The sequence below is a fragment of the Sorex araneus genome, chromosome 6, assembly GCF_027595985.1.
Source record: "Sorex araneus isolate mSorAra2 chromosome 6, mSorAra2.pri, whole genome shotgun sequence".
NCBI classification, from domain to species: domain Eukaryota; kingdom Metazoa; phylum Chordata; class Mammalia; order Eulipotyphla; family Soricidae; genus Sorex; species Sorex araneus.
The window spans coordinates 86,221,226-86,248,082 of NC_073307.1; the positions used below are offsets into that span (position 1 = coordinate 86,221,226).

Below are 26,857 nucleotides of genomic sequence, written 5' to 3' on the forward strand. Positions count from 1 at the left end.
GGCTCAAGCCTGCCTGGTGCTGATTGGAGGAGGCGGCGGGGGAGGCGGGGACTCTGATGTCCGGATTTGAGCGGGAATTGAAACCGCCTTGACCCTGCGAGTACCGACCCCGCCAACTGGGACTTCAGTGCTGCAAAGTGTTCAGCCTTGGAAGGGACCATGGTGCGGCCCCAGAGGTAAGAAGTTCGTGACTTCCGGCGGGAAGAGGGGGAAGACGCCGCACGTAGCTTGTATCCAACGATCAAGGGAGAAAGGACCTGTCGCGGCGAAGGTGGCTGTTGTGCGAAGGGTGGGCAGTGATGCAGTGACCCCCCCAGTCTCCAGTGAGAGCCACCTCTCCCCCCTAAGTAGCCCAACGTCCTAGTTTCCTCGCTTTCCGTTGTTTTCCCTCCTATTTTTTTTATTTCATGAATTCTGAATTTTTTATTTCAGCTACTTGGTATCATTTATATAATTTTTCATTCATTAATTTGCTAATTAGACAAATGAAAAATTAACAGTTAATGAAAAGGTAATTGCACAACTACTGGCTGAAATTTATATTAATTGCACAGCTGTGCAATTAATTTTGTCATCTTGAAAATCAATATTTTCTTACATGGATTTTTAAAAAAATTTACTGAATCACCGTGAGATATAGTTACAAGCTTTCATGATTGGGTTACAATCACATAATGATCAAACACCCATCCCTCCACCAGTGCCCATTCCCCACCACCAATATCCCCGGTATACCCCCCTTTCCCACCCTCCCCCTGCCTCCATGGCAGACAATATTCCCCCATACTCTCTACATTTGCTTCCCGTCCTATTGCCTCATTTAATCAATAATAATACAATGCAATAGTCAATAATACAACTGTTGTCTTAGTATTAGTACATGGCTTTGCATTTCAAGGAGACCTTACGTAACCCTCCCGTTTTTCATCCCTAGGGCCCTTTGAGATTGTTTGGGCTTAAATTCCAAGACCTGCAAAAGTCAGTTGGCTGGAGTCACGCACACAGCTAGTGTGGAAGGATCATCCTCAGACCCAGTCGACCTGCTTCTAGAACCTCTGGGCTAGAATACTCATTCTCAAATAATTCCTTTGCTTAAATCGACGTGAAGCGCAGTAGAGCCCTAGTGCCAGCCGTTTGTTTAGTAAAATCTTTGAATGTGTTTGATCCGGTAGTGCAGGTGTCAATCGTAAAAGGTTTCCAAACAGGCAGGACCTTTCAGGCTTTAGAGAGGAGGTTGAATTTTGGTTCTAATCGCAATGAGAGTCGACGGAGGCTTATAAAGAGGAGAGAGTCATCAGTTTGGTTTTACAGAGTTTAGCAACTGCTGAGATGAGTGGGACATGGGGGTGAGCAGCAGGGGGGCAAGGAGTCCGTGAGGAGGCAGTTGTACCTGTTAGGAGTGACATGGAGACATGGAATGAAACAGAATTTGGGGTGTGTTTTAAAAGTACTGCTGACAAAACTTGCTGATGAAGTAGATGTGGAGGTAAAGGGGAAACAGAAATAAGGCCAGTTTCCAGGATTTTTTGGCCTGGGTTAACTAAGATGCAGATGTCTAGGGAAAGCTGTGTGTTCAGAGGTGGGGCTCCTGAAGGAATAGCTGTGTGAACTCTTTCAAGCATATTAAGTTTATAAATGGCTTTATACCTCAAAGAAAGGAAGATGGAATACCTTTGAAACAATGGTTGTCAAAATATGTTCTGCAGACCTCCCAGACCTCCCTAGAAGCCCCTCAGACTCTTCAGGAGGTTTATGAGATCAAAACTATTTTCACAATAATACTAAGGCAGTGCTTTTTGCATATTTCCATCTTATTTTTTTTCCCTTAAAAACTTTTTTTTAATGTATTACCGTGAGGTACAGTTACAGACTTACAAACGTCTGTGCTTATGTTTCCGTCATAAAATGCTCGAGTACCCATCCCTTCACCAGTGCCCATTCTCCGCCACCAATGGTCCCAGTATCCCTCCCACCACCCCCACCCTGTCCTCCCTCCACCCCACCCTGCCTCTGTGGCAGGGCATTCCCTTTTGCTCCCTCCTTTTGGGTGTTGTGGTTTGCAGTAAGAGGTATTAAGTGGTCATCGTGTCGGTCTATAGTCTACTCTCAGCCAGCATCTCCCATCCCGAGCGGGCCCTCCGAGCATTCTTTACTTGGTGGTCCCTTCTCTATCTCAGCTGCGTTTTCCCCCAGCATGTGAGGCCGGCTTCCAAGCTGTGGAGCAGTCCTCCTGGGCCTATTCTCTACTATCCTTAGGTGTTAGTCTCCAGTTCTGTTGCTTTATATTCCACAAATGAGTGTGATTCTTCTATGTCTGTCCCTCTCTTTCTGACTCATTTAACATGATATTCTCGATGTTGATCCACTTTTTTGCAAATTTCATGTCTTCATTTTTTCTAAGAGCTGCATAGTATTCCATTGTGTAGATGTACCAAAGTTTCCTTAACCAGTCATCTGTTCTCGGGCACTCAGGGTTTTTCCAGATTCTGGCTATTGTAAACATTGCTGCAATGAACATAGGAGTGCAGATGTCATTTCGACTATACTTTTTTGTATCTCCGGGATATATTCCCAGAGATATTGCTGGGTCAAATGGGAGTTCAATTTCTAAGTTTTTGAGAAACGTCCGTACTGTTTTCCAAAGGGGCTGAACCAGTTGACATTCCCACCAGCAGTGAAGGAGAATCCTTTTCTCCCCATATCCACACCAACAGCGGTTGCTTTTGTTCTTTTGGATGTGTGCCAGTCTCTGTGGTATGAGATGATATCTTTTTTGTTGTTTTGATTTGCATTTTCCTGATGATTAGTGATGAAGAGCATTTTTTCATGTGCCTTTTGGCCATTTGGATTTCTTCTTTGAGAGTGTCCATTTCATTGCCCCATTTTCTGTTGGGGTTGGATATTTTCTTCTCGTAGAGTTCAACAAGTGCCTTGTATATCCTTGATATCAACCCCTTATCAGATGGGTATTGCGTGAATATCCTTTCCCATTCTGTAGATTGTCTTTGTATTCTGGTCACTGTTTCTTTTGAGGTACAGAAGTTTCTTAGTTTAAGATAGTTCCATTTGTTTATCTTTGTTTCCACTTGCTTGGTCAGTGGCGTGTCATCTTTGAAGATACCTTTAGCTTCAATGACGTGGAGGGTTTTGCTGACCTTTTCTTCAATGTATATGATGGATTATAGTCTGATGTTGAGATCTTTAGTTCATTTTTTTTTTTTTGCATGTAGCTGTCCAATTTTGCCAGCACTATTTGTTAAAGAGGCTTTCCTTGCTCCATTTCACATTTCTTGCTCCCTTATCAAAGATTTGATGATCGTGTATTTGAGGGTGTGTTTAAGGATATTCAACCCTGTTCCATTGGTCTGCGGCTCTGCCTTTGTTCCAGTACCATGCTGTTTTAATTATTACCGCTTTGTAGTAGAGTTTGAGGTTGGTTGGGAAAAGTGATGCCTCCCATCTTCTTTTTTCCTAAGAGTGTATTTCCATCTTATTTCCATCACATAGCAATGTGATGGTGGTAAAATTATTAACACCTTCACACAAATCAAGATAGTGATACCAAACTGAACTAATAGGTATTATATTCTATTATATTCTTTACTGCCATATGCTCAGAATACAAAAAGAAAAAAGCACCAGATTTGCTAAAATATATTTGATAAAGCAGTAAGGATTATGTTTATGGCAGCTCAATTCTTGACTTTATTGTAATTTTATTTTGTTGTTGTTTCTTGCTTTTTTGGGGGGATCACACCTGACGATGCACAGGGGTTACTCCTGACTTATGCACTCAAGAATTACTCCTGGCAGTGCTCAGGGGACCATATAGGATGCGGGAATCGAACCAGGGTCGGCTGTGTACAAGGCAAATGCCCTACCTGCTGTCTATTGCTCCAGCCCCTAATGTGATTTTAATAGACCCTATATAATAGATTTTATTGCCCAGTGTTCAATTTCAGGATTTTCCTGTTTTATTCTACGTCTTAACTCCAAAAAGTATGAAAATAATAAAACTATGCTTTTTTAATATTCTCTCTTGAGAAAGTGAGAAGTTTCATGAATCTTCTTACAATGATCGTCATAAGGAAAAACTCTTGAGACTGAGTTATGGTCAGATTAGCCTTTATTCAGAGGTCACGACTCATTTAAATATACATGCTTTTTGGTTTATGGGTAAGACCCAGCAGCCTTGGTGCTCAGGGACTAATCCTGGCTTAGTGCTTGGGGTTACTCCTTGTGGTACTGTGGGTGATTGTGCAGTGCCAAGGCTAGAACCCAGACTTCCTGTGTACATGCATGCTTGCCAGTTCATTGAGGCATCTTTGGCCCAGGGCACAATTTTTTTAAGGGAGGGTCTGTGAGGGGGTGAACTATATCCAGCAGCACTCAGAACTTACTTCTGGCTCGGTGCTCTGGGATCATTCCTGGAGATGCTCAGGGGACTATATGCGGTGCTGGGATTTGAACTCAGGTCGGCTGTGTGCAAAACAAGCACCAACACTTTATTGCATGAGCTCTGATCCATCCCCTAGGCACCATTTTTACTTGAAAAAGCAGCTGACTGAAAACTGATTATTCAAACTTGCGTGTTGGTCTGATGATAGAAACATAAATCAAAAAGTGCACATATTAAGTAAAAATACATAAACACATAAGTGCCTATTAACAATTTAACAGTATATACATTTTGTTATTTAAGGGTTTTTTTGTGTGTGCGGGGGTTTTCTGAACTAATTATTTCTTATCAGGTATTGCAAGTATAGTTAGAAACTTTCAGCCAGTGCTAAATGCCCTGCTATAAAACACAGATCATGTTTTACATTTATGTTTTATGTTTTCTTCCCCCCCCCCTCAGTTTTTTGTTGTTGTTGTTGCTGCATTAGGATGTGCCTGGTGTTTTATCTCTTTGGTCCACATTTATGTATTCTTAAAGGGAATTCAAGCACATATCCATTTACCCGAAACTATTAATGACCTTGAACACTGGATTTGGAAATTTGATGTTTGTGTAAAGGAAAATCTTTTTCTTGGTTGTAGACAGAAGAAGTCAGTCGATTACTCACAGTTTGATGACTCTGACAGTGATGGTAAGTAGACCTTATTTTGCTTAAAAGATCCCAGATATACATATATGCATCGTATGTATGTGTGTGATGCATAGAATTCATATGTTGAACTTATTTTGCAGTTGCATAAGAGGTAGGTTAGGAAAAATAATTTAGTAATAAGCACTTGGGATGTGTAGGTAAGTATGAATGATTGAGCCAGGTGAAATGGCTATTTAGTTCAAAACTACACAAGGTCCATGTTTCCAAAGTTGGGGTTGTCACCATCTGTCCTTCCCTTAGAAGGAAAACAATGTCTGTTTGAGACACAGTTGTGTACAGAATATAATGTGAAATCCTCAGTAACTGTTCAGTTTAAAAAAAAGGACCCCGAGCAGTAAATCTGAAGAGGAAATTTTTGTAAGCAGACATAAGAGGGTCAACAGGTACGTGAAATGGTTATTATCCATCATTAATAGTCATCACGGAGTTGCTGAAACAATAGTACAGCGGGTAGGACATTTGCCTTGCATGTGGCTGACCCAGGTTCGATCCCCAGCATCCCATATGGTCCTCCCAGCACCACCAGGAGTAATTCCTGAGTGCAGAGCCAGGAGTCAGCCCTGTGCATCGCAGGGTGTGACCCAAAAAAGCAAATAAATAAATAAATAAATAAATCATCATCATCAAGGAAAGCAAATCAGAACCACAATGAAAAGGACCAGGACAGGCCTGATTTTGATCTCTCACACTGCAGAAACAAAAGCTATGATGAGTTAGAATGGCAGCGTTACAGTAGCGTCAGCCAGGGGTGAACAGGTCCTGGAGGAAAGGGTCTGTCTTGGGACAACCAAGTGGAGAACAATATGGAGGTTCCTCAGGTAGTTAAAATACAGCTGTCATATGATCCTGGAATCCAACTTTTTTTTTGGGGGGGGGGGTGGGGAATCCAACTTCTGAGTATTTCTCCTAGGAAAATAAAAACACGAATTCAGTAAGATGCATGCTATCTCATGTCCACTCCAACATTGTCTATGGGAGCCCCGCTATGGAAATAACCGGTGTCCACCAGCACATTGGAGGGAACGTGCATATACACAAGAGACTATTAGCTGTATGAAAAGGAAATCTTGTTCTTTGTGAGAATGTGTGTGGGTCTTTAGGGTGTTGTGCTAAGTAAATTAGGTTAGACAGAGAAAGATTATATTATCTCACTTACATGTGGAATATTTTTAATTAAGGTTTTGAAATTTGTTTCAAATAAAGTTGTAAATTTAATTTAAAGGTATAATTTAATTATGTCTAAAAAATAGGTAACATGATTACACTAGCGTCAAAGTTAATGTTGTTGGTGTACGAAGTTACTGTGGAATCTTAAAAACTTGCAAAAGCTCTGTTTCAGGGAATAGATTGGTTGCCAGTATGGGTGGGGTGAGTGGGTGAATGAAAAATGGGTATAAGAGGCACAATGTTCCAACTAGAAAATAAATAAGAGACAGGGGGCCGAGGCTTGCCGTAGACTGGAACAGGCGGCCAGTGGTCAAGTAAAGGCGAAGGAAAGAGGAGGACCCAGCTGGCTGCTGATTTGTTACTGTTTATTCAATCTTTAAACTCCCATCTCCTGCACTCCCAGCTCCGGCCTCTCTCTACTCGGCTCCTTTTTCTAGTCTCTCCTTCCCCATGTCTCTCTCTCGGAACCCCTTTTTGCTCATGGCGCAATACATTGACATCACCAAAGACACCAAAAGATCTTACAGGAAGAACATTGAGGCAACATTATTCTCTTGTATCTGCAGGCCAGTAATCTAGGCATCTGGAAAGAAGGTACAAAACCAAAACCGAAGCCTTCCTTGGGCTGAAGAGCACTGGGATTTACATTCCAAAGACTGGGCTAGGCTGCCACATGAAATCTACATTGTCAATTACAACCGGGCAGCACCTGAAATCTACATCCCAAAGACTAGGCTGGGCCAGAGCCTGGAATCTACAATGTAACAATTCAAGCTTTCAGCAGGACCCATCAATGATGAAATCCCAGGGTTGTGTTTCTCTTCTCCTTGTCCAACAAACATATGAGTTTTGAATGGGCATAGCAAGAGACCATTAAACTTTTAGAATTGCTCTCCTGGGGCCATCTCAATCTCAGACTGCAGTGCTCAGGCCAGATTAGTCTTTCCTATCCCTAGCAGGGTCCTAGTCTCGTCATTACTTTAAGATCATGACAGCACTTGTCCATGATCAGACTCTTAATTTACAGTTAAGAATGAGGCACTTTGGCCAGGCCCATCTCGATGCCAGGGTAGCACATAACTTACCACTTGCCCTGGGTCCGTCTCGTCCCCCGTTGGGACCCTGCCTTTTAGAGGGCTAGGAACTGAGGGCAACCAAGGCTACAGTCAAGAAAGCAGATGCCCGGGAATTAATAATATTCAAAGCCAATTAAATGTCTTTCTTTGTCCATACAAAAAGGACTTGCTCTGAATAAACTATGCAAAGGACTCAAGGAGAAGAGAAAAACATTATTTACAAGTCAACAGAACACTAAGAAAGAAGCTACAAATAAACACGAATGGGAGCACTGTAACGGGAGTAACCCAATAAACCTAAACTACCTGAAGCTATGTAATCCTACATAGGGTGGGGTGAGTGGGTGAATGAAAAATGGGTATAAGAGGTACAATGTTCCAACTAGAAAATAAATAAGACACAGGGGGCCGAGAGACAGAGCAGGTAGGGCACTTGTTTTGCATGCAGCCAGCCCAGGTTCAATTTCCAGACCCCAAATGGTCCCCCAATCCCTACCAGGAGTGATCCCTGAGTGAGTAAGTAAGGAAGTAAGCCAGGAGTAAGCTGGGAGTACCACCAGATGGGGCTCCAAAACAAAACAGAGCAAAACAAAATGGAAAATAAATGACATGGGATATGATGTTAATAATATTGTATCACACATTTTAAAGTAACAGTTAATATCTAAATGTGTCCCACAATTGACTTGCTCTTCAAGCTCGGTTCTCCCTTGAGTATGAATCTTCCTGGTCTCTGTGCTCCTTTGCTTATTTTCACTCTGAAGAACGCTGTGTTCTTTCTTGAACACGTTTCCCTACCTTTTCTCCTCTCAATAAGTTTCTAAATAAGTTTCATTCAATTAAAAACCATCTTGCTTCACAAAGACTAAATACAATAAAAGTTCCCCAAATAGAAAACATTTTGCAAGGATACAGGGTGTCAGATGTGGAGTTAGAGTGATGGTCTCTTAATATTGAATCATTCCATTTTACTTCTGAAATTAATGTTACCTGTCAACTGTACCTCAATAAAAAATGCAAACAAATAAGAATTTGAAACCCTATTTGGTATCATACTTATTTATTATGGTTAAAAAGCTCAAAAGCTTCATGTATCTTATATTCGATTAAATTACACCTTGAGGAAGATTTTATATTTTCTTCTCTGATCATCAGAGCTTTTTGAGTCAGACGTTTTGAAGTCATCTGTTTTAGTGTTGAACACAGCCTGGAGTGTGCCTGAGATTGGGAAATAGTATAGAATAGAACTTTTGGCACCCAATGACTATCATCAGTGAGTCCCCGAAAATTTATAAGTCGCCGGTTGTAGACAGAACACTTAAGGGGCAGAGGGGGTAAGTCACAAGTTGTCATATTAGTACATGGAGAAGCATTAGCTTTTGTGAAAAGCAAATACAACCTGTGTACTAATCAATGCTAAGTAAGTGATTAGGTCTGCGTGTATCCTAACATCATCCACGCATCACAGATGAATTTGAAAGCTGTGGCAACCGTCTTAGATTGCCAGTAGGGCTACATTAGTCCCAGGGGCTGATAGAACACAAAAGCCTATGAGTAAAAATGAATTTTACCAGTAGTTAAAAGGTTACCATGAGGATAATTATAAGAATACTCTTGTGGTAATGGAGGAGAAAGTTCTCTCTGTTGTAGAACTCCACAAATAGGAACCATTTTCTCTCTAAGTTCTGATTTTTCTGGGCTTAGTTAAGTTATTCAAAGGTAATAAATGGGCTTTTGAAAGAAGATAATTGGGCAGTAGCAGAATAGTCATAAAAACCTTTTTCTTCCTATTTTCAAAGTGACAGATTTAAATAACTTTTCTAATGGTTTTTGAGGTTTCCATTATTTTTCTTTGACATACATATACTAGATTAATTGGCTTTGCAATTTTTCCGTGAATTGATTTTTGGTAGACTGATATCTTTAAAAGTGAGCACCAGGGGCTGGAGCGATAGCTCAGCGGGGAGGGCGTTTGCCTTGCACGCAGCCGACCCAGGTTCAATTCCCAGCATCCCATAGGGCCCCCCAAGCACCACCAGGAGTAATTCCTGAGTGCAGAGCCAGGAGGAACCCCTGAGCATCGCCGGGTGTGACCCAAAAAGCAACAAATAAATAAACATTGTTAATAAAATAAATAAAAGTAAAAATGAGCACCTGTGGATGTGGGGTCCAGTGCGTGCCTGCCTTGTGTTCGATCCCTCCCCCACAAGGACTCCTGAGCATTTCCTGGAATGACCCTCATTAAAAAAAAGGAATAAATAAAGGACACTGAGAAAAAGTGGAAAGGCATAAGTGAAGATAAGCGCTATATACCAACAATTTATTTTCATAAAATTGTGGAATTTCAACTTGGACATACAACGTAATGAGTTGCAACTACTAAGAGAATAATTTTAGGATCAGGGATATAACTCAGAAGCAGAACACATATCTTGCATGTGGGATTGATCTGGGATTGATTGGGATTGATCAATTGACTGGGATCGATCCATAGTACTATGCTTGCCCCATCTTCCCCGACCATGACCCCAGCACTGCTAGGAATAGACCTGGTGGCTTCCAGCACCACTGGGTGTGACCCCAATTAAGCAAACAAGAATTTCGTCCAGGGAAGTGACTCAGTCATAGAGTGGACCTCAAATGGGTAAGGCCCTGATTTCAGTCATTACTCACACACACACATACACACACACACACACACACACTTTACTTCCTTAGGAAAAAGCAGTTTCATATTTTTTGTTTATATTTTGTACAAAACTAGATGATTTTGTTGCTGCCACTGCCCCCTTAAACAAGAAACCCAAGACAAAATTAAAAGAAGAGAGACCAAACCCCAAATTGAAAACTCTCCAGAAAGACGACATACCTCAAGAGGAAGCCCCTAAAAAAAGGTGAGAGGTAAGACAAACAGCTGTTTAATACGTGCAGGAGAACGGGAATCTGCCAGTAATTCCCTTCTGAGTTAAATAGGACTGGAGCAATAGCACAGCAGGTAGGGCGTTTGCCTTGCACTCAGCTTACTCAGGTTCATTTCGGCTGACCCGGGTTCGATTCCTCCATCCCTCTTGGAGAGCCCAGCAAGCTACTGAGAGTATCTTGCCTGCACAGCAGAGCCTGGCAAGCTACCCATAGTGTATTCGATATGCCAAAAACAGGAACAACAAGTATCACCATGGAGACATTACTGGTGCCCACTCGAGCAAATCGATGCACAACTGGACGACAGTGCTACAATGCTACAGAGTTAAATAGGAAGTTCAGAAATGTGAAAGGAAATCATTCATTTACATCTTAGGTAGTCAGCTACAAAGACTCTGAGTTAGGACTTATTATAGGAGTCAGTATTGTGGGATATTAACCCAGAAGTGTTTTAGGTTTCATCAGTGGATTGCCTCTTTTCCTTCTCCCAGAGAAGCTTCCCGTGCTCTTACTAGCATGCCTAATTTAAAGTTTATCTTTAACCTTTCCTTTCCATTTTTCCTCTCATTGTCACAGTGCCCCAAGTCAGTCTTGATTACTTATAAGCCAAAACTCTAGTAATTCTGAACTTTATATTTAACTATAGAGCAATTTTCTTTGGTTAAACACAGAAAAGATCACCAATGCTGTCACTGTCACTGTCATCCCGTTGCTCATCGATTTGCTTGAGCGGGCACCATTAACGTCCCCATTGTGAGACTTATTGTTACTGTTTCTGGCATATCGAGTACACCACAGGTAGCTTTGTCAGGCTCTGCTGTGCGGGCGAGATACTCTTGGTAGCTTGCCGGGCTCTCCGAGAGGGACCAAAGGAACTGAACTCAGGTCGGCCGCGTGTAAGGCAAATGCCCTACCGCTATGCTATGGCTCCAGTCCACCCCCAATGCTATGCTCCTAATATTTGGAAGTTAATCCTCTGAAACAGATGTACTCGTGGGCGCTGGTCATAAAGGAATGTCCTGCCGTGGGACTGGGGTGGACTTGGGGTGAGTGGCAAAGCTACCCCCAGCATCGAAATGGGACAGTCTGAAAAGCATAAATGCATGTTTTGTTTTGTTTTGTTTTTCTTTTTGGATCACACCCAGCGATGCACAGATGCACAGGGGTTACTCCTGGCTCTGCACTCAGGAAATCCTCCTGGCAGTACTCAGGGGACCATATGGGACTCTGGGAATCGAACCCAGGTTGGCCGCATGCAAGGTAGACGCCCTACCTGCTGTGCTATTGCTCCAGCCCCATAAATGCATGGTTTTGACACAAGCTGTTATGACTTAAGAGACAGGAACCCCCATGGGGAAAGACAAGCTGAACTGGCCTGAAGACTTAGTCTGGGATTTGCAGTAAAAGCCTTGCTTGCCCTCAGAGCCCAGAAAACTAAGTGTTGGGATCTTTGTCTCTTCCTGTGTTTATCCAGACAATTGCAAGTATTGATACCGTATACAACTAGAGGGAAAGATAAAAGCAATGTAGATGTCCCTGGGAGACAGAGTGTCTCCTTGAGTTAATCTCCCAAAGAGAATTTCCTCTGCCAGATGTTTTATCTATGTAAGTGGTCGGTCACACCTCTGTGCTTACCGCAAGCCCCCTCAGATATTCTGTAAGTGTGCTAGCAGCTCTGCATGGAATGGACCATTTCTGCCATCAGGCTGTGGTCCCCCGGCTCCCTGTCTGTCTGTCTGTCTGTCTGTCTCTCTGCTGGGGAGGACAGCAGGCGACTCTCAGTCACCCAACACACGCATTGTCGCAGCAGCCCCGCACATACTGTGAGAACTCACACAGTATCATCAGTCAGACAAGGCTTCTTGTTAAATACGAGCTCCACATAAGGCTTTGCAAAACTTAAGCCATGTTAGTTTTCCGCATATAAAAAAATACTTTCTTAGGATCGGAGCAGTAATGCAGTGGGTACGGCTCTCGCCTTGTATGTGGCCGGCCTGGGTACAATCCTCAGCATCCCATATGGCACATTCCTCCCCGGGCCCCAGGAGAGATCCCTGAGCATCATCGGGTGTGGCCCATACAGTATCCACCCCACTCTCCCCAAAGTACTTTCTTTTTCACTGGGATTTATCGAGCCTGATAAGATCGTGTAGTTTCTAGGCTAACCCTGGAACTTATCCCATTAGTTAGTATCTAGAGAGGAGAGAGAGTGAAAGACATCTTCAGAGGCCCAAAACCCATGTGAGAGGAAGGTAGGGAGAAGAGGAATATGAACAGTATTAGTAAATGGAACAGCAATGCCAAACCAAAGCTCATTGCTGCAGGGGTGAGGAAAATTAATCACATATATCAGGTAAGGCTAGCATGTAGCCAACCGGCATTTGGTTGGTCCCTGGTACCATGTATGGTCCCCCAGGAACCCCCAGGAGTTAACCCTGAACACAGAGCCAGGAGTAAGCCTTGAGCACAGCTGGGTATAGCCCATAAGGTGCTCTTGTTTTCATTGTACAGATCATTGTGCATGGGGTTTGGTTTTTTATGGGGGGGCGGGGATTGGGGGCATAGTGGTTTCTACCAAGCAGTGCTGGGGGCCTTGGGGGTCGCTCCCCGAAGTTCTCGTCCTCGCTGTGCAGCCAGATGGCCCAGTGCGCAGCCTCGTGGTAAGGTGCTGCTGAAGTGCAGGGGTGCGGGGATGGGGTCGGGGGACTCTGCCTTGCTAGAGGTTGAACTTGAGGCCTCAAGTTTGAGCACAGGCTTCAGCCCTGGGAGCAGCTTCCCAGTCCCCACGTCATTAGGCGTCGGTCAATAGATCACTGGACACGTGTGTGTAAACACAGTCGTAACCAAGATGCAGAACAGTTCCTTAGCGGCCGTCATGTTGGGTCCACAGTCTACTTTCAGCTCACATCTCCCATCCCTCGCCTCCCCTGCAAGCATCACTACGTAGTGGTCCCTTCTCTATCCCCGCTGCCTTTTCCCACAGCGTGTGAGACCGGCTTCCAAGCCGTGGAACGAGTTACTCTTCAAAGAAAATAGATGCAGAACAGTGCTAGCACCCTCAAAATGTTTCCCTCGTCGTCTGTGGTGGCTGTTCGTCTTCCTTATTTCCTTGGAAAGTGAACAGTTCTTCTTGTTGTAAATGCACTAGTCTAGAAAGAGCGTTGCCATTGTTACATGGCAGGGACGTAACGCCAAAGGGCAGGTGTGAGTGGAATTATTGTTTTGGTTTTTGGCCACACGCAAGCGGTACTCAGGGCTTACTCCCGCCTCTGCGCTCAGGGATCACTCCTGCTGGGACTTCGGAGCCCACGTGGGGTGCCGGGGATTGAACCCAGGCCGGCTACCCATCGTGCTATCTCTCTGGCCCCTTGACCACAATTGTTTAGACGCGCTTTTCTTGAGGCTAGCAGCTCTTCTGGAAAATCTGCACGTTTGCTTCTCAGAGGCGACTGATGGCGTTCAAAGCTCATTCTTCTTGTGCCCGCTTCAGGATGGCTCTGGATGACAAGCTCTATAAGAGAGACTTAGAAGTTGCCCTGGCGCTGTCCGTGAAGGAACTTCCAACAGTCCCTGCTGGCGTGGCGGAGTTTCCGGATAAAAGTGACTTGATTTTCTTTGTATATATATTGATTTCATTTGTTTTCTTGATTTGATGGGCGGGGGGGGCAAGGTCAAGGCTCTGGGGCCACTCCCTGCAGTCCTTAACCGACCAGCTGGACAGTGCAGTGCGTGGTGAGGGGACCACCAGGGCGAGCCCTCTGGGGCTTGAAGACCTCCAGGGCTGTGCCCGGCAGCAGTGGGGGTGGGGGTGGGGTGAAACTGGTGATGCGAGGGTTCAAACGCGATCTTGTACCTCTGGCCGCGTCTCTGCTTAAGGGGCATCGGAATCCTGCCTTTCCCTTGCATTTAGGTGTTGAAAAGCTCGACCGTGATGGACTAGAAACAGTGACCAGGTCCCCCCACATCTCCAACTGCAGCGTTGCCGGTGACTATTTGGGTAAGTTTTTGACACGATAGTGGTTATCGTTGTTGTTTTGTGGGGCTGCAGGTGGGGGGGGTCTCTGCATACGTGTGTGCGTGATCAGGCTCAGCACTTTGTTATGTGGAAAGCTCAGGCTCTGTCACCGCTACTCCGTCCTCGTACACGTCTGCTCCGCAGTGCTTGGATTATTACCTGTTCTTTCTTTCCTCTTCTTTTCTTTCCTTTTCTCTTCTTTTCTTTTCTTTCCTTATTTTTTCTTTTCTTATTTTTTCTTTTCTCTCTTTTCTTTTCTTATTTTTTCTTTTCTTTCTTTTTTTATCTTTTTTTTATTTTCTTATTTTTTCTTTTTTTCTTTTCTTATTTTTTCTTTTCTTTCCTTTTCTTTTCTTTTCTATGCTTCTCTTGAAGATCTGGATAAGATTACCGAGGAAGAAGACCTTCACGGCGTCCAGGGAATAAGAAAAGCAGCGTCGAAAGCTGTGGCCCAGCAGAGGATGATGGTCCTGGAGGGCAGTGATGGGGAGAGGTCTGAGGAGTCTGAGGAGTCTGAGCCAGACTTTGCCACGGGTAAGTCATCGCCGACCTCCCGACATTGATCTGCTGCAGCTCAGGGAAGGAGTTTGGAGACCCTTCTATGCAGAGGGTTGGGGGAGGGGAGCAGGGGTGAGTCTAGTCTGGACGTGATCCTCAAGCCGGGTTTTGAAAACTGTCCTCTAAGCAAACTCGAGGAGTGGTGAGATAGCAGTTGTGGAGCTGTTGAACGGCATCCACCGTGGAAGAGGCTTGTGCAGGTACAAGAGTCGAGGGAGGCCCGCTCTGGAGAGGGGCGTTTCATCTTAGACCATAGAGGGGAGAGGACGAAGCTCCTGGCCTTTCCAGACCTTGTGAAGGGTCACAGACAAGCCACAAAGACCGGAAGTCTCAGGTGCCGTGATAAAAGAGCTATAAGGGAGCGGCTGAAAGAACCCAGCAACCGGCCCTTTGAGCCTCTCCATCTGTCTAGCCCGGGAGGTCTCAGAGCAGGTGGTCTGTGGATCTGACTCTGAGAAAGGCTGATGGTAAGAGTGTTGAACACCAGAAAGGAGTCAGTGAAAGAAAGTAACCTCCAGACACGTGTGGAGGGGCCGGAGCAAGAGCTCAGCAGGCAGGGCATTTACCTTGCGTATGGGGACAGGGTTCAGGCCCTGGCACCCAGTATGGTCCCCTGAGCCTGCCAGGAATGATCCTTGAGCACAGAGCCAGAAGTCGGCCCTGAGCACCACTGAGTGTGTCTTCCACCCCACCCCCCGAAGAAAGGCATCGTGAGCAAGGGACGGGAGTAATGAAATAGTGGGCGAGGCACTTATCTCACACACAGCCACCCTGGGTTCAACCCCCAGCTCCCCATATGGTCCCCGAGCCTCACCAGGAGCCATCCCTGAGTGCAGAGCCAGGAGTAAGCCCTGAGCACTGCCAGGTGTGACCCCAAAACGGAAACACCCACACAGAAAGAAAGATAGTGGAACCAGAATTAAGGCTCCCAATTTAAAATGCCCTGATAAAGAGAAAAACAGCACAATCAAAAATAAACGATTTGTGGGTTTACTTGCCTTTTCCAGGCATATCTTCAGAGTATCAGTATCTTTTTGTTTTGTTTTGTTTTTGTTTGTTTGTTTTGCTTTTTGGGTCACACCCGGTGATGCACAGGGCTTAGTCCTGCCTCTGCACTCAGGAATTACTCCTGGCAGTTCTTGGGGTATCAGATGGGATGTTGGGAATTGAACCCGTGTCAGCCGCATGCGAGGCAAACACCCTACCCACTGCGCTATCTAGGCCCAGTATCATTATTTGATGTGCTTTTGTCAAAAAAAACTGCCTCTGTATTGCCCGAGCTCCCAGTAGCACTGCTGTCTGGATCTCCTTTGGCCGTGGGCTTGTCCCAGGGATCCAACGCTGGACCTCACGCCCGCAGGCAGTCACCCTGCCACTGGACTGTCGCCCTCAGCCCCGATTCTGCATAGAGAAACGGGCACCGTGAGTTGGTCACCTAAGGCCACGCAGTGTGGACATGGAGGGTTTAGGATTCAGAGCCAGCAGCCACGCTCTCCGCCACCACTGATGTCTCTCCTCCAGCAGCGACACCGCCCAGAGACCCACAAGAACCTGGTCGAGAGGCCCAGAGAGACAGGGGAGGCCCCCGGAGGAGGCCTGACGCTCTGGGAGCAGAGACAGAAACCCCCGATCTTCCGTTCCAGGGGAAGAGTCCAAGGATGAGTCTGACTTCGAAGAGAGCGACGATGAGGATGAAGACATGACTGTAAGGAAAAGTAAAGGAAGTAAAGTGAAAGACGTGAAAAGGAAAGACGTGAAGGTCAAACCCCCCGTTGAGAAGAGAGAGAAGAAACCCAGATCAAGATGTAAGGCTTTGGGTAAGCTCGGCTCACTTGATTTGGTTCAAGGACATGTGCTTGGTTCTTTCCTTCAGTGTGTCCTGCAGTCAGCGCCTGGTTGTCTCTGGGGGAGGAGCAGGGACCCCTGGGTGTGGGGCGGGGAGTGGACAGGAACACTGCCCAGCCAGCGCTTAATTCAGAGTGCCAGCAGCCACACGCTGTGGGTATTATATCACCTGGCTGCTATAGGGAGAAATCTGTTAATAAAAAACTTTATTTATTGCAGTTCTTTTTTTTTTTTGCTTTTTGGGTCCTACCCGGCGATGCTCAGGGGTTACTCCTGGCTCTGCACTCAGGAACCACTCCTGGCGGTGCTCGGGGGACCCTATGGGATGCTGGGAATCGAACCCGGGTCAGCCTGGCGCAAGGCAAACGCCCTCCCCGCTGTGCTATCGCTCCAGCCCCCTGCAGTTCTTATCAGTTGTGAATTCCTGGTTCGCCCTCTGAGCTCAAGCCCCGGTTCCGGTTCGGTTTGGAATCCTGGCTCCGACATTTCTGAGCTCTCAGCTACCAGCAAATTGCTTGGCCCTTTTGTTCACTTTTCCAACCTTGGCCCTGTCAGTATCTCTATCAGGGTTGTTCGGATGGTTCAAGTTAATCCGTACCATAGCCTTGCCACACGGCCATCGTGTGGCCATAGACAGATGGCTATTCTCCGGCAGCCAACGAAGCTTTGTTACTTAACAGTTTTTCAAATTGCATCATCTTTCTAGTTGTATGACTTTATAATTTTACACGTTCATACTAGACCTTTTCTTCCTCTGACAAACTTTGCATATGTGATATGGGCACTGGTGACGGGATGGTGTTTGAATATGGTATAACTAAATAATAAAAAGAAAAAAAGGAGAAAAAAAAACTTTGCATATGTGGTTTTTGTTTGTTTGTTTTTCCCCCTGCATCAGCGACCTCGGTAGCCTCTGCTCCAGCTGCTGTCAAAGCAGAATGTCTGTCCCCATCAAACACGGGGTTTCTTTCTTCAGCGGCCCCTAGAACACCACTGCAAGCACACAGTGCTCCCGCCGAGAGCAAGAGACCCAAGTGGACCCCACCAGGTATGCGGCAGTTTAATGTGAAATCTCCTAATCTTTCAAATTTGACTTTTTTTTTTTTTTTTTTTTTAATAAAACCCTATGGACCAAACTACATAGTGGATTTGACGTTTAGGCTGCCAGCGAGTTAACTGTCATACAAATCTGAGACCAACAAGATCCCAATAGAAAAATTGGACTCAGATATGGAAATTTCCCGAAGAACTGCCACTAGAAATGAACGTGACAAGAATTGAAGCCTCTAGTAATTAAGGAAGAGATCTCAAACTAGAAAATACTGAAACTGGGACTGGAGCGATAGCACAGCGGGGAGGGCGTTTGCCTTGCATGTGGCTGACCCAGGTTCGATTCCCAGCATCCCATATAGCCCCCCGAGTGCTGCCAGGAGTAACTCCTGAGCATTGCCGGGTGTGACCCTAAAAGGAAAAAAAAAGAAAAGAAAAGAATGAAACTAAGGCTCTACACATTGAAGCATGGGAGAACGGGAGAATGAGAAATTTTTAATATTTATAATGTTTTTACAGTGCATCTTGACAGTAGCCATGAAAATAAACCTCTCCTGGGCCGGAGAGATAGTGCGGTGTGTAGGGCACTTGCCTTGGCTGACTTGTACACGGCCGACCCAGGATCGATCCCAGCACCCCGTATGGTCCCGGAGCCCCACCAAAATTGATACTTGAGTGCACAGCCAGAAGCACAGCTGGGTGTGGCCCCCAAAACCAAAAAATTACAGAAGTAAATAAGCCTCTCCCATGCCAGAGCAATAGTACAGTGGGTGGGATGCTTGCCTTGTATGCAGGCCCCTCAGCCCACCCCCTTAGGGTTCCCTAGGACCCCTGCCGGGAATGGTCTCTGAGTGGTAAAAAGCAAAGAGGAAGCCCTGAGCCAACCTGAGGTTGATATGGGCCAACCTCCTCCCCCAAATAATAAAATAAGCCTCTCCTTTGGTCTTGAAATTAATCTTGAGAATTTATATATCTCGTGTGTGGGGGGGGTCATTTTTCAAAATGACAATTTTCGTAAGGCATTATGTTTTTCTCATAGTTTAAAAATATAATTGCTTGCCTCTATACATTCCCTATATTCATGTGATTTGCTCCCCGCGGTTCTGTCTTAGCTTGCAGGTTTAACATTCTGGGCCCCTGACCTTGGCTTCCAGGAGTGTTTGTTGCTTTCCATTCTTTTTTCCATTTTTTTAATAAATCACCGTGGGATACAGTTTCAGACTTACAATTTTTTTTGTGATTGCGTTTCAGTCATACAGTGATTGAGTACCCATCCCTCCACCAGTGTTCCCAGTATCCCTCCCACCCTCCCCGCTGACTCCCCCCACCCCGGCCTGTGACTGCCTCTGTGGCAGGCACATTCCCTTTTACTCTCTCCTTCTGGGTGTTATAGTTTGCAATAACAGATACTAAGCAGCCATCAAGTTCAGTCCATAGTCTACTTTCAGCACGAATCTCCCATCCCAAACGAGCCCTCCAACCATCATTTACTTAGTGGTCCCTTATCTCTCCCAGCTGCCTTTTCCCCCAGTATGTGAGGCCGGCTTCCAAGCTGTGGAGCCATCCTCCTGGCCCTTATCTCTACTATCCTTCGGTGTTAGTCTCCCGTTGTGTTACTTTATATTCCACAAATGAGTGCAGGCAGTCTATGTCTGTCCTGACTCATTTCACTTAGCATGATACTCTCCGTGTCGATCCACTTATATGCCAATTTCATGATCTCACCTCTTCTCACAGCTGCATAGTATTCCATTTGTGTAGATGTACCAGAGTTTCGGTTTTCGGGCACTCGGGTTTTTTCCCAGATTCTGGCTATTGTGAATAGTGCTACAGTCAACACTGTGTTTTCTTTCAGCCGCGTCTGGAAGCAGCAGCGGGGGCCGACCCCTGGCAGCCGTGTCCATGAAGTCTCCCGGCCAGAGTCTCCGCCTTGGCCTGTCCAGGCTCGCCAGAGTTAAGCCTTTGCATCCCAGTGCCACAAGCGTCTGAGCGTGCGGGAAAAGAAACGGCTGGCGAGGAGGGCCACCGTTTTTGCAGACGTGTTCATATTTGATTTGTATTTATATTCAAGGACGTTGCTGTGATACAAAGGAACCCGAAAGCCTTGTCTCATAAACTGTCTCTTCCCATTTTATTATGTCCTCTGAAAAGCGGCTCACACCTTCATGAAGAGGTTCATTTCCGTGTCATTTTCTTCTGGAGTTCGGGTGCTGTGGTCCTTCTGCAGAATTGTCATCTTCCTTCAGTGTGACCTGGAGGAGGGTCCCCTTCCACACGCTCCTCTTCTTTGGGCGCCTTACCCATTTCGAGCTTATCGAGCCGAAGGACTCGTTCCGTTTCTTCAGGCGACAGTTCTGAAATTGTGGCAGTGACCGAGGCGGTGTCGGGGCTCAGTTGCAAGGATGTTTCATATTTAAGCCATATGTTTTATAGGAGAAATTCAGGATTATTTTCTAAATGGAAACCATTGCTATGCTATGTGTATGTCATGTACCTGGAAGGAGATGGGGATTGTAGAACAAATGAACTGCCATAATTTTCTATGAAATCCTCATGGTCCGAACCATCAATAAAAGTGAAAACGTTTTGGTAAACGCTTTTCTCTGGCTTCTTCACATCACCCCTCTCTGTCTCTGACTGTACATTTCATGATGAAATTAGTCTTCGCCTTTTCCTTGTAAGTTTGGGTGGAGGAATGGCTTTCTTACTCACTTTATGCTACTCCAATGCTTAGGAGGGTAGATATCAAGTACTCCTTTCTAGTATGGTATGAGACAGCATAACTTTGCAGAAAGTTGATTTCTGAATCCATGGGAATAAAAATAGTAAGAAGGAGTTTATATTTATAATATGAATTTTGGCTGACTCCTAAATACTCCTCAAATCACTCATGTTAACCATTTTTTTTTTGAAGCAAATAGATTTTATTCAGAGGTTTCTGAGGGAGGGAGGAAGGGATAAGTGGGAGAGAGAATAGTAAGAATAACGCGCTCGAGAGAACGAGGGCTTCTCCAAGGGTGGAGGAAGCCCCTACACATAACCGAGCTTTAGACACAGAAGTATGAAAGTACACATCTCAAGAGGAGAGATGCGGGCGACACATGTGCTCGGCCACATGGGCGCAAGCAGCACATGGGCTCAGGCAGCATATGTGCCCATGTTAACAATTTTTAATGTACTATTTGGGCTGGAGCAGTAGCACAGCGGGTAGGGTGTTTGCCTTGCACGTGGCCAACCCGGGTTCAATTCCTCTGTCCCTCTTGGAGAGCCCAGCAAGCTACCGAGAGGATCCCGCATGGCAGAGCCTGGCAAGCTCCCCGAGGTGTATTCGATATGCCAAAAACAATAACAACAAGTCTCACAATGGAGACGTTACTGGTGCCCGCTCGAGTAAATCGATGAACAACGGGACGACAGTGCTACAGTGCTAATGTACTATTTATCTGCTCTTGACTTATGAAAACATCTCTGTCAGCGTGAGATAAGCAACGTAGAATTAAGATTAAAGTGAGCATCTTCCTGTTACTGTGGTACTTTTTATTTCTTACCTAGTTTCTGTATTTTGAACTGGATGTTTTTATTTTAGGCCCCATGATTTACAAGGCTGTTCACAGAGCCGCACACAGGCTTACAACGTTCTAACTCCAAACTGACTACCAGTATCAGCATCCCACCAGTCACCCAAGATTCTTCTCAACAACAACAACAAAATGGGGTGGGGGCGGGGTGGGCAGTGGTGTCCAAACCACCGAGTGGGCATCAGTGAAAGCATGAGAGCCAAACTACAATGATCCAACTTTAAAATGTTCCTGTCCAGGTGGCAGGCTGATTTGGTGTATGTGGTGGGCCAGGGGGTGGGGGGTGGAGAGCTTGGCCACACTAGTGGGAGGAAGCTGACACCGGTGGTAGGATTGCTGGTAGAGCGTCTATGTCTTCTATTCAGCTCTCTCTAACTTGGTAGATCATGGTTCTTTCACTGTCACTGTCACTATCGTCCCGTTGTTCATCTATTTGCTCGAGCGGGCACCAGTAATGTCTCCATTGTGAGACTTGTTGTGACTGTTTTTGGCATATCCAATACACCACAGGGAGCTTGCCGGGCTCTGCCGCGCAGGCTCGATACTCTCGGTAGCTTGCCGGGCTCTCCGAGAGGGATGGAAGAAATGAACCCGGGTTGGCCGCATGCAAGGCAAATGCCCTACCCGCTGTGCTATCGCTCCAGTCCATGGTTCTTTAATAAAATTAAAAATGTAAATAAATAGATATGTATAAAAAGACGTAGATACAGATTTATCCGTTATTTTATAAAAGGGAGCAGGAAAGGGGCTGGAGCAATAGCACAGCGGGGAGGGCGTTTGCCTCGCTCGCTGCCTACCAGGGTTCGATTCTCAGCATCCCATAGGGTCCCCTGAGCACCGCCAGGGGTAATTCCCGAGTGCAGAGCCAGGAATGACCCCTGTACATTGCCGGGTGTGACCGAAAAGGAAAAAAAAGGGGGGGGGAGCAGGAAAAACCAGAGGTGGTGTGGGAGTTGCGCAGGTGCTTGCGATGCAGCCAACACCAGTTTGCTCCCTGGCACTGCAGGGGGCTCCTTGGGCACCATCAGCGGAGCACAGGGCCAGGAGGAGCTCCTAAGCACCACCAGGTGTGGCTCCACACCCTCAAAAAAAACCTGAAGGGTCAGGAGATGGCGCCTGGCTGAATGCCTGCTTTGCACCGTCTGCTTCAACATGCACGGCTGCGAGTTCAATCCTGTGTCACCTGCAATTCTGCTGCCCCTAATTCCCTAAGCCGTGAGCCACCGCCAGCTGCCCTGCAGCCCGGCACACGCGAGCACCACCCCTGAGCACGGTGCCCCTCTGTGAGCACTTCAAGTGTGAGTGCCCCCACCCCCAATCCCGGCAAGCACCATAACCAGAGCACGTGCACCTCCCCAAACCCCCCAGCCAAGGCAACACCCACAGGGAAGGAGAGCGAGAACTCTGCCCGAGCGGAGTCGGTCCTGCACCCTGTGCTGCCGCCGTTGCCTGGTCCTCATGCTGGAGCTTGTCAAACTATTTGGTCCGTCTTCTTCATAGGAACAATTTGCAGGGAGAAAATGCCTTCGAGTACATTCAGGCTGCCCTTGCAGCAGGCATTCCTCTTGCCACACCCAGCGTGCAATTTCCTCCCCTGATTCTAGACACCCTGGTCTTGACCCCACCCCGAGGTAAAACGTCTTGTTATCCCATTTTTCTGTCACGTTCTCCCCCCACCACCTCACGTTGCAGTTCCCCAATGTTGTTTTTTACGTATCTTTATTGGCATCTGCTTATTCAATTTTTTTAATTTATTTTTTTTATTTTAACGAATCACCTTTACAGACTTACAAACTTGTGTGATTCCATTTCAGTCATACAATGTTCGAGTACCCATCCCTCCACCGGTGCCCATTCTCCACCACCAGTGTTCTCAGTATCTCTCCCGCCACCCCCACCCCTTCCCACCCTCTGCCTCTGTGGCAGGCGCATTCCCTCTTACTCTTTCGCTCCTTTTGGGTGTGATGGTTTGTAATACAGGTACTAATCGGCCATCACGTTTGGTCCATAGTCTACTTTCAGCTTGCATCTCCCATCCCGAGCGAGCTCTCCAAGCATCATTTACTTAGTGGTCCCTTCTCCATCCCGGCTGCCTTTCCCCCAGCACATAAGATAGGCTTCCAACTCGTAGAGCCATCATCCTGGCCCTTATCTCAGTAGATAAGTGTTGTAGCACTGTGGCACTGTCGTCTCGTTGTTCATCCATTTGCTCGAGTGGGCACCAGGAACATCTCCATTGTGAGACTTGTTGTGACTGTTTTTGGCATATCGAATACGCCTCAGGTAGCTTGCCAGGCTCTGCCATGTGGGCGGGATACTCTCAGTAGCTTGCCGGGTTCTCTGAGAGGGTTGGAGGAATCGAACCTGGGTCAGCTGCATGCAAGGCAAAGTCTCCTATTACGTTACTTTACATTCCACAATGAGTGCAGTCCTTCTGTGTCTGTCCCTCTCTTTCTGACTCATTTCACTTAGCGTGATACTCTCCCTGTCCATCCACTTACAAGCAAATTTCATGCCTTCGTCTCTCCTAACAGCAGCTCCCCAGTGTTGCGTATCGCTGCCCCACCATGGAGTCTCCCATTCCAGACTTTTCCCCCCTGTGCCCTCTCACTGTCCCTTCCGTGTCTGCCAGCTCCAGTGTGTCAGGGTCGATCATCAGCCCCAGCATCCCGATCCTGGGCGCCAACCTCAGCCCCCCAGACAGTGTCCTCTGCCCTGACCCTCTGCCCTCTCTCCCCGGCTTCCGGCCTCAAGCCACTTCCCCCCACGGATGCCTGAACGCTCCAGCTCTCGGCAACAGCCCGTTTTTCCACATCCCGCCGGGACCTGGCCATTCTGCCTGACCAACTGTGGCTCCTTGTTTTTCAGAAAGCGCACACAAAGCCGTCATCCGACCCAGAACTCCTGCTCTGGGCTTCTGATGGCTTCTGACACTTTGGGGGTGTCATCGCCTAGTCCCTATCCTCGGAATATCTCTCGATTCTATTTATTTATTTATTTATTTATTTATTTTTGTGCTGGGCTGGAGCGATAGCACAGCCGGTAGGGCGTTTGCCTTGCATGCAGTCGACCCGGGTTTGATTTCTCCGTTCCTCTCGGAGAGCCCAGCAAGCTACCGAGAGTATCCCGCCCGCACAGCAGAGCCTGGAAAGCTACCCGAGGTGTATTCGATATGCCAAAAACAGTAACAACAAGTCTCACAATGGAGACGTTACTAGTGCCCGCTCGAGCAAATCGATGAGCAATGAGGTGACAGTGATACAGGAGTACTGCTATTTATTCAGGCATTGATTTAAGCTGATTGAATTGGCCGTGAACACCACATTACTTTTCTTTTTATCGAATCATGTGTGAAACAGTTATAAAACTTTCATGTTTGAGATTCAGCCACACAATGATCGAACACTCATCCCTCCACTAGTGCACACTTTCCACCACCAGTGTCCCCAGTATACACCCCTCCCCCAACCCAGTCCTCACTCCGCCTCCATGGCAGGCAATTTCCCCAATTTATATTGAAGAAGTAGAAGTATATTGAAGAGTAGAACAGCACTGTTCTACTCTTGGGCATTATATTTTGCTCGAATTTTCCCACCATCACTCTAGCCTGCCTGCCGGGGGCAGATGCTAGATCATTTATTGTCCACTGCCCGTTTTGAATATCTCAGGTGCCACGGCCACACGCTTCTGGGATCCTAGATTGTAAATGGTTGGGTTCCAGAAACATTTCTCTAGGGCACTCATCCGTTTTGGGATTCAACCGGGCGTCTCTGGACCAGGGCTGTTGGTGTGCTAAGATGGTGCCCGGAGACACATTGTGGGGGTGACAGCCAGGCCAAGGAGGGGGTTAGGGAGCCAGAAGAAAGAGAGTGCTCAAAGGTGCTAAGGTGTTATGTCTGAATCCCTGTCAGCACCAGTACTGTAATACACCACAGTGCAAAAACTTGAATATAAAAAGTGCCTTTCAACAGTCCTTCAAAAACTAGAAATTGAGCTTCCATATGACCCCGCAATACCACTTCTGGGAATATATTCCGAGGATGCAAAAATGCACAGTAGAAATGACATCTGTACCTATATATTCATTGCAGCACTGTTCACAATAGCCAAAATCTGGAAACAACCCAAGTGCCCTAGAACAGAAGACTGGTTAAAGAGACTTTGGTACATCTACACAATGGAATACTATGCAGCTGTTAGGAGAGATGAAGTCATGAAATTTGCTTATAAATGGACAGACATGGAGAGTATCATGCTAAGTGAAATGAGTCAGAAAGAGAGGGACAGACATAGAAGGACTGCACTCATTTGTCGAGTATAAAATAAGTTCACATGAGGCTGACACCCAAGGACAGTAGATACAAGGGCCAGGGGGATTGCCCCATAGCTGGAAGACTGCTTCATGAGTGGAGGGGAGAAGGCAGGTGGAATAGAGAAGGGATCACTAAGAAAATGATGGCTGGAGGAACCAGTTGGGATGGGAGATGTGTGCCGAAAGTAGATAATGGACCAAACATGATGACCTTTCAGTGTCTGTGTTGCAAGCCATGATTCCCAAAAGTAGAGAGAGAGTTTGGGGAATATTGTCTGCCATGGAGGCAGGGGGGAGGGTGGGAAAGGGAGGGTATACCGGGGATATTGGTGGTGGGGAATGGGCACTGGTGGAGGGATGGGTGTTTGATCATTGTGAGATTGTAACCCAAACATGAAAGCTTGTAACTATCTCAAGGTGATTCAATAAAATTAAAAAAAAAAGTGCCTTTTGGGGCTGGAGGTAGCACAGCAGGGAGGGCGTTTGCCTTGCACACAGCAGACTTGGGCTCTATCCCCAGCATCCCATAGGGTCCCCTGAGCACCGCCAGGAGTCATTCCTGAGCACAGAGCCAGGAGTAACCCCTGCGCATCACCGGATGTGACCCCCCAAAAAGACCCCAAAATAAACAAATAAAAGTGCCTCTCTTAGGGGCTGGGGCGATAGCACAGCAGTAGGGCGTTCGCCTTTCACGCGGCCAACCCGGGTTCGATTCCTCCGTCCCTCTCGGAGAGCCCAGCAAGCTACCGAGAGTATCCCGCCCGCACGGCAGAACCTGGCAAGCTCCCCGTGGTGTATTGGATATGCCAAAAACAGTAATAAGTCTCACAATGAGAGACGTTACTGGTGCCCGCTCGAGCAAATCGATGAGCAATGCGATGACAGGGACAGTGACAGTGACAGCCTCTCTTAGGCGCAGACTGGTGGGTAGGAGGCAAGAGAGAATAACGGGGGGGTGGGGGGGAGGTGGGGAGGGCTTTGGTGGACCCTGGTGAAGAAATGCGTGTTTAACCACTGTGCGCCTGACACCCCATCACGATGAACTTTGTCATCTGCCAGCAACTCTATGAAATACGGTAGAAGTGTGAGTAGAGGAAGGGGCGTGTTTTCCGGGCTGCAGTGAAAGGTGGGCTGGGAGAGCCCCGTGGGGGGCCTTCAGCTCCAGAGTCACAAAAAGGGCAGCCCTCGTTTCTATAACAACAGGGCGAGGGTGTGGCCCTGCA

At 46.6% G+C, this 26,857-nt stretch overlaps 1 protein-coding gene across 1 annotated transcript; it reads left to right on the forward strand.

The window, feature by feature from the left end:
- Window positions 1–46: 46 nt before the first annotated feature.
- On the forward strand, window positions 47–20,235 carry RAD51AP1 (RAD51 associated protein 1). The gene is made up of 9 exons (XM_055143113.1): window positions 47–176; window positions 5,041–5,090; window positions 10,119–10,248; window positions 13,767–13,876; window positions 14,187–14,273; window positions 14,667–14,825; window positions 16,493–16,666; window positions 17,593–17,742; window positions 19,600–20,235. Exons 1-9 carry the CDS (start codon window positions 160–162, stop codon window positions 19,731–19,733), a joined length of 1,011 nt encoding a protein of 336 aa, XP_054999088.1. The 5' UTR covers window positions 47–159; the 3' UTR covers window positions 19,734–20,235.
- Window positions 20,236–26,857: the final 6,622 nt, after the last annotated feature.